General features: G+C 46.3%; 1 protein-coding gene across 1 annotated transcript; it reads left to right on the forward strand.

The window, feature by feature from the left end:
- Positions 1–3,637: 3,637 nt before the first annotated feature.
- On the forward strand, positions 3,638–5,398 carry LOC134945663 (E3 ubiquitin/ISG15 ligase TRIM25-like). The gene has a single exon (XM_063935101.1). The coding sequence runs from the start codon at positions 3,638–3,640 to the stop codon at positions 5,225–5,227; it is 1,590 nt and encodes a 529-aa protein (XP_063791171.1). The 3' UTR covers positions 5,228–5,398.
- Positions 5,399–7,919: the final 2,521 nt, after the last annotated feature.

The raw sequence follows: 7,919 nt of genomic DNA on the forward strand, positions 1-7,919 counted from the left end.
CCAATCAACCCGGAATCGGACATGATCCTGAAAGGGGTTGTTGTGTGATTGTCGGGGATGATCCCGGGAAGGGGCCGGAGCTTGGGGCTGTCGGGGCTGTTGTGAGGGATAAGGGAAATCCCTTGCCCAATGATCGTCCTTTCCACAGTTAAAGCAGGAGGTTTGTTTCCTGCCGGCAGAGTCAGGGGGATGGGGTGGCCTGGCTTGTGGGTTTTGATATCGGGCTGGATTACGGGGTGGGCCAGTGGAGTGCTGCTGGCGTCTATCTCCCCGACCTCTCTGATTTTGGAAACTATGGGTTGGGACATTTTGTGAGGGTTTCTTTACATCGAAGCATCCTGCAGCTTCTTTTTCATATAAATGTTTTTCAAACTCCTTAATGTCGTCAGAGGTCCAAGATGAGACACTCTGTTTGACAGGGACCATGATAGATGGCAACAAGTTATTTACAAAGGTGGAAATAAGTAAATGGTCTGTTTCTACAAGGGTGAGACCTGCATCTTCAGACCAGCACTTTTTAAACCTCTTCCAAAACTCAGTGACAGTTTCAGTAGGTTTTTGCTTGCATGCTACAGCGATGGGAAGGGAGGCACGGGTCTTAAAGATTTCTTTCATGTGTTCTCCAATTTCCTTCCACATTTGCTTTACACCTATCTCAGTATTGAGGGGGTAGCGAGCGGCATCATTTAGGGTTGCAGGAGTGTTGATAGAGGGAATCTTTTTCCAATCCCACCCGTTGTAGTGGTCTATGACCCCGTCTACAATTAACCTCATATCCTCTTGAGTATAGCTGCGTCCCGTGCAAGCCTTTTTCAAGTAGGCTATGCAACCATCGGGTGCAACAGTGGGTTTGGGACAGTTTTTAACAATTCTGTCTAAATCCTCTATTTCAATGGGTTTCTTTAACAACTGATCCCCTACTGTCATAAAGGGCAGGTGTTGGGTGGCGACACTGCTGGCACCAGCACTGTTTTCAAGGAAACCAGTGCCGGATCGCGTTATGGAGGGGGTAAGAGGGTGGTTAATGACAACAGTTGAGTCAGCGTTACGGCGGGAGGTGATTTGTTTGCTAGGAGTCTGGACTGTAGTTTCAAGCTTGGTTGCATATAATTGATCATGGCCAGGGCGGTCACCACCCTCAAGAAGAATGTTAGAATCGCCACCCACAATAGCTGCGTCAGGGGCACTAGGGGCGGGGGTGGTTATGCCTGTGTGGAGGGTACTGTCAGGGGGGACTGTTCCTCCTGCAGAGCCTCCTGAGCCTCCTTCTCCTCCCCCTCCTCCCTGCCTCAGCATTCCTGACAAGGCAACTGCAGCTAAAAGATCTGTGTCTTTTAAGGAGGGATATAGGGGACTGTAGGGCGGGGGAGAAGAGTTTTTTAGAAGCTTGTTGCTTCTAAATTCCTCAGCTTTATGTAGTCTGGAAGTTACAGTTTTTATTCTACGCTGTTTCTGCTTGATATTTTTGTCATACCAATGAGGTGCTATCGTGAGCCATTGCTCTCCTCCAGCGCGCATATATGTCATGTCCCATTGTGGGTCATGATCATACCACGGCCAGGCTTCCTTGTCTCCCAGACAAAGCCCTTTGATCATGTCCATATAAAATGGATAATTAATACCATCACGGGGGAATGGGCTGGGGCTGCCAACTTTCTCTGTCCACCCCGCTAAGTTATCTACCCAAGGGTTAACTAAATAATAATCTGTGGTGGAGTTACGGGCAACATACTCCTTACATGTTTCCCCTGGTAAAGGTGGGGGGTAAATGACTGTCTTACTCTGACCCCCTCCCATAGTAAAAATGCAATCTACACCAGCTTTCTACGCAATTTTTTCAACAACTTACAACAATTTTCTATGCAATGTCACAACAAAAATGCAGTTTACAAAAACTTTCTATGCAATGTCACAACAAAAATACTTTATATGCAATTTCACAACAAAAATGCAATTTCCAAAAACTTTCTATGCATGCATTAGCTAACACCAGTTAATTAGTCATTGACAATATCACAATATTATCTGTATAGTGAGAACATGAAATCTTTTGACGAGTACGATACTTACCATTCGTACAAGATGTCAGAAAAATACAGCGTTTTAAACAGGAAGCAAGAAAAGTGTTTGAGTAAAGATATCTGGCAGACGAAAACTTACCAGCCGTCTGGACCAAATATAAGAACTTATCTCACTACAACATACAAGAATATATATAGATGATCAAATCGAGGTATAATCTACGTTATGTATAGACCTCAGGTCTATTTTAAGTATCCCAGATACTAACGTCTTTGGAGAATTGCGCTTGGACCCCTGGTCCTTTCTCAGACGTATCTTTAAGTCCCAGACATTAAAGATTCTATGGTATCCCTGATACCTGTTTTATGCTTTTACATAAAACTTCGTAATATTAAGTCCCGGACTTAAATATTACCTTGTCACGTGTTCCCGGAACACTGACACGGATTCAGCTTCAGTGTATGACCGCAATCCTGTATGGCAAAGACAGACAATAAATTCTCTATCTTATCATTCAGGGACGATCACTGAATCGCGGACATAGCCCCCAGCTGAAAGGATTCCTACCTCTCTTTGATTACCTCGATGTGATGATCTACCTGACGTCAGTGAGAGCAATCCTTAACATACGATGTATTGAGTCTGACACCCAGTAGTTAAGATTCACTCTGCTTTATTGAATGTTTAACATTGGTATAAAAAGAGAACACATAAGGGTGTAACTGATAAGTGTGAAAGGGCTCATTGGCTTAGGGGTGGTGCCTGGGTGGGGTACGTAGGGGTGGTTGCATACTTGACATAACATAATTGGATATAGCAGTTGCTAGGCAGATGTTATATACATTGCATCAGACGGAACTTAACACAGGATCTTTTAGTAACACACAGAAGTAGAAATAGCAGGTTTCATCTGGTATAGAACTGACCTTGGATGCCAGACCCACACAAGCCTGGTATCTGTATGAGAGACAAAGGCACCTAGCACAGGGCAGCACGCATCCATGCAAACACATAAGAGTTCATATAGCATGTTTTAACCCTTCACTAGGGAAATAGAAATATTCACTTTTACACTGTAACCACCACAAGGAAACTGATCATATAAAAAGTAATATGTACAAAGACAGAAGAGGTAACCCTTCACAGGCTTTCCGACCCAGCAATATACCGGGTCGGTTGCCATAACAACGGAGCGCGCAGCAGCAGCAGGGGCGGGGGTGGAAGCGGCGTCGGGAGATGAGCTCATCTCCGGCGCCGCCTCTCCCTATCTTGTGAATGAGAACCGCGTCGCATCGACACGGCTCCCATTCACACCGCACCTGACCCGGTAATCAACCCGGGTAAAACCCTTCTTTTTTACCGGGTTGAATTACCGGGTCAGGCGACCCGCTAATTCAGCCAGTGTGCTTTCACATCGCACACTGACCCGGGTCGACACGGCAATATGCCGTGTCAATACCGGGTTATTTGTGCGATGTGAAAGAGGTATTAGTGTAACTGAGCCTGTAGCTATAATGTCAGTGACAGCTCAGCCTCGCCCTGTGTGCAGAATGTGACATAACTGGTTTCGGAGTGTCAGAGACTTTCACTTTCATTTCTCTTTCCTGCTGCAGCGATGGCTTCTGCTGATCTGAGACAGGAGCTGGTCTGTTCCATCTGCCTGAGCATTTATACAGATCCTGTCACCCTGAGATGTGGCCACAACTTCTGCCGGGTCTGTATTGATCGTGTGCTGGATACACAGGAGGGGGCTGGAGCTTATACCAGTCCTGAGTGCAGAGCAGAGTGTCAGGAGCGTCCTGCACTGCAGAGGAACATAACGCTGTGTAACATAGTGGGGAGGTTCCTGTCTACTCGCCCAGATCAGGAGGAGACTGGGATCCTCTGCACTTACTGTGTGGACTCTCCTGTACCTGCTGCTAAATCCTGTCTGCTGTGTGAGGCTTCTCTGTGTGATAAACACCTGAGAGTACACAGCAAGTCACCAGAGCACGTCTTATGTGATCCCACCACTGCCCTGGGGAACAGGAAATGCTCTGTCCATAAGGAGCTCTTCAGATATTACTGCATTGAGGACGCTACCTGTATCTGTGTGTCCTGCAGGCTGGATGGAGAACATCGGGGACACCTGGTGGAGATGCTGGATGAGGCCTCTGAGAAGAAGAAGAAGGAGAAGCTGAGGAATGTTCTGCAGAAACTGACCACAAAGAGAGCGGAGGCTGAGAAAAGAGTCCAGAGTCTGCAGGAGCGCAGGAGAGAAGATCAGGGAAAAGCAGCTGGTGTAATAGAGACAGTCACTGCCCTGTTTAGAGACATCATGAGACAGCTGGAAGACCTGGAGAAGAGAGTCCTGAGTGAGATCTCCAGGCAGGAACAGCGCGTTTCACTCTCAGTCTCTGATCTGATCCAGCAGCTGGAAATAAAGAAGGACGAGCTGTCCGGGAAGATGCGTCACATTGAGGAGCTGTGTAACATGTCTGATCCAGTGGCTGTCTTACAGGAACCAGACACAGGGGACTTGTGTGACACTGAGGACACAGAGAGACATGATACCCAGGTCCGTGGTGCAGGAGATCTGGATGTGGGTCTCATCTCAGGGACATTACACACATTATCTGATATAATAACAGGTATAAATACAGGGATCTATGTGCAGGAGGCTACAGCCCTATTACTGGATGTATCCACAGCTGGTGATAATATACAGATATCAGGTGACAGGAAAACTGCATCCAGGTCACGTATAAACCAGAATCACCCAGTAACACCAGAGATATTTCAGTGTCCTCAGGTAATAAGCAGCAGGAGATTCTCCTCAGGGCGACATTACTGGGAGGTGGATGTCAGTAAGTCAGAGTACTGGAGGGTGGGGATGTGTTACCCCAGTATAGACAGGAGAGGACGTCAGTCATACATTGGATATAATAACAAGTCCTGGTGTGTGTATAGGTGGTATAATAATCAGTCCTCAGTGATACATGACAGTACAATGATCCGGTTACCTGACAATATCCCCTGTGACAGAGTGAGGGTATATCTGGATTATGGGGCAGGACAGCTTTCCTTTTATTCTCTGTGTGACCCCATCAGACACTTACACACCTACACTGCCGCCCTCACTGAGCCCCTCCATGCTGCATTATGGGTAGCGGATGGGTGTATAACAATATGTGGGGGAGTCAGGAGCTGGGAGAAATTACCATAAAGAATCTGCCCAGAGACTGGTGACATCACTGGGAGGGGTGTATGATTGGGGGAACATTCAGCCAATAGAATGATGTATTGGGTGTAGCTACAGCTGAGCACCTCTGCTTTTGTAATCTTGTGATTAGTGTGTGGATGTGTTGCCATGTTGGTGTATCATGCTGGGTACACACTGACAAACATAAAACCCACCCAGCTGTGATGTCATCGCCGACATATCTAGTGGCCAATTGGTCAGTCAGTATACTGTAGCTTACCTTATTGGCTGCTCTGTTGGTGCGATGGTGTGTCGACAGACATGTCGCTGAGGTGTGTACCCAGCCTTAAGGCCCATATAGATGGGCCGATGCGGGGAAAGATGTGTGCTGAGCGAACCGCTCAGCACACATCTCTCTTGCCGCTCAGCACAGTGCGATCTGTGCTGAGCGTGCGGGGGGAAACGGGGGGGCCGCTCACTTCACCCAGCGGGTGAAGTGAGCGACCCGCTAGATTGGCCTGCACAGCAGGCCAATCTAGCAGCAGCGATAGCGATGCGCGGGGCTGCGCATCGCTATCACTGTAGGGGCTACACACGGAGCGATCAGACTTATATTCTAAGCAATCTAGTCAGATTGCTTAGAATATCGCTCCGTGAGTACCCCCCTTTAGAGACTGTCATTATAAATATATACAGATACATCTCTGTGGGATTTTTCCACCTCTGACTCACTGACAGCTGTGATTGGCTGCAATATCTGTCTGTCAGCCAGTCAGTGCTACGCTTGCTCCTATTGGCTGTATTGGGATGATGTCTCCTCCTACTGGTAATTGTAGTGCATAGCTATGGGCCTGATCCATGTTTGTATATGTAGCCCTAGGAAAGGGTTAATCCTAAAATAAATAAATAAATGTGTAATTTCTGAGATGAAGCCTAATTATAATAAATATATATATATATATATATATATATATATATATATATATACATGGTTGTGCATGTTAAGATTCCTTTATATTCATTTACTATTGTGCGGTGACTTATAATATAATGTACAGGCATATAACTATATGTGTATAGGCTATGTATTATTGGAGGAGCCCCTCTGGTGTGCTGGAAGCGGGGCTGGGGGCATCTAGTTTTGTGCTTGTATAGTATCCAGTCTAATCAGCAGATTTACAAAGGAACAAGAAAAAGAAAAAGAAGCATGTTTTCTGGATGCACTGGAACCACAGTCATTTTTTTAAATTGCTGTTCTTTATTAAGTATGCATTAAAATTATTGCAAGGACTGGTGAAATATTAAAACATAGGGATTTATTTACTAATATTCATGTTTGAGTCGATTTGTGTTGAGTTTAAACTCGAATTTTATCGGACGTTTTTTCCTGCAATTTATTGAATCCATCTACGCTAATTTACTAAGCTGTCAAGTTTTTTGTTTACGTATTTTCCGATGTCAATGTTTTTCGTGTTTTTTTGTTGTATTTATGGCCGCAAATCACTGTTTTGTTTGTGTTTTTATGGGTTTTTTTTCTCGGATTGTGACTATGTTAAATGCGGCAGGGTTTTTAAGCAACTACGGCCGCATTTCCACTTTTACTTTAGTTTTTCACCTCCATTTGTGATTGGTTGTGTTTCCGATGTAGGAGTGTCTGTGCGCAACCATATAAATACGCCCCGAACCGTCCGCACCTCGTGGGTTTAGTTAGTGGTGAGGAGAGAGGTTGTGCTGTGGAGGTTGGTGAGTAGTGTTTTTTTGGAGGAGTATTTTTTGCTAGTTCTGAGTGTTGTATTGTGTTTGAAAGTAGTCTTATCACTCTTGAAGTCTTGCTTCTTTTTGGTTTGTATTATATTTTTGTCCTTGTGTTATTTTTTTGAAGTCTCTTGTCAGTGTTTGTTTGTGTGTGTGTTGTGTAGTGGTAGTGGAGGAGTGTGTTGTTTGTCTATTTTTTTTTCAGTGTTAATTATTGTTAGTCCAAATTATGTCTGACTCCGAGGTGGGTGAGGTGGAGGAGGTGAGTGAGGTAGGGAGGGTGAGTGAGGTGGAGGGTGTGAGTGAGGGGGAGGAGTTGGGTGAGGTGGAGGAGGTGAGTGAGGTGGGGGAGGTGAGTGAGGTGGAGGGTGTGAGTGAGGGGGAGGAGTTGGGTGAGGTGGAGGAGGTGAGTGAGGTGGGGGAGGTGAGTGAGGTGGAGGGTGTGAGTTAGGGGGAGGAGTTGGGTGAGGTAGAAGTGGTGAGTGAGAGGGAGGAGGTTAGTGAGGTGGAGGAGGTGGGTGAGGTTGGTGCTGCAGTCTCGAGTGACAGTGACAGTCAGACAGCTCCGTAGCCACGCACCACTACTAAGACTGGCCGCAATGTCAAATTCAGTTATGCTGAGAATGTGGCATTGGTGCGGGAGCTGTTGAAATATCAGCGGTACCTATTTGGCCCGGAGTCCACTAAGGTGACATCACGGAAGAAGACGGTGTTGTGGGCCAAAGTTGTTGCTGTTGTAAATAATGAGGGGGTGGTCAAGCGGACGGAGGACACGTACCGAAAATGGTACTATGACATCAAGCGCCGTGTGAAGTCCAAAATGGCCAAGGAGGTGAAGTCTGCCCGGCAGACCGGTGGGGGTCAGCCCTTCATTGCCAGATATCTGGACTACGAGGAGCCCATGCGGAGCTTAATACCTCCAGAAGTTGTGTCAGCAACACGTCTGTGATTCTGATCGCCC

Source organism: Pseudophryne corroboree, chromosome 7 (genome assembly GCF_028390025.1).
Source record: "Pseudophryne corroboree isolate aPseCor3 chromosome 7, aPseCor3.hap2, whole genome shotgun sequence".
In the NCBI taxonomy this organism is placed as follows: domain Eukaryota; kingdom Metazoa; phylum Chordata; class Amphibia; order Anura; family Myobatrachidae; genus Pseudophryne; species Pseudophryne corroboree.

Coding starts and splice junctions, on each gene's coding strand:
- LOC134945663 (XM_063935101.1), top strand. CDS start 3,638: ATGGCTTCTGCTGATCTGAGACAGGAGCTGGTCTGTTCCATCTGCCTG.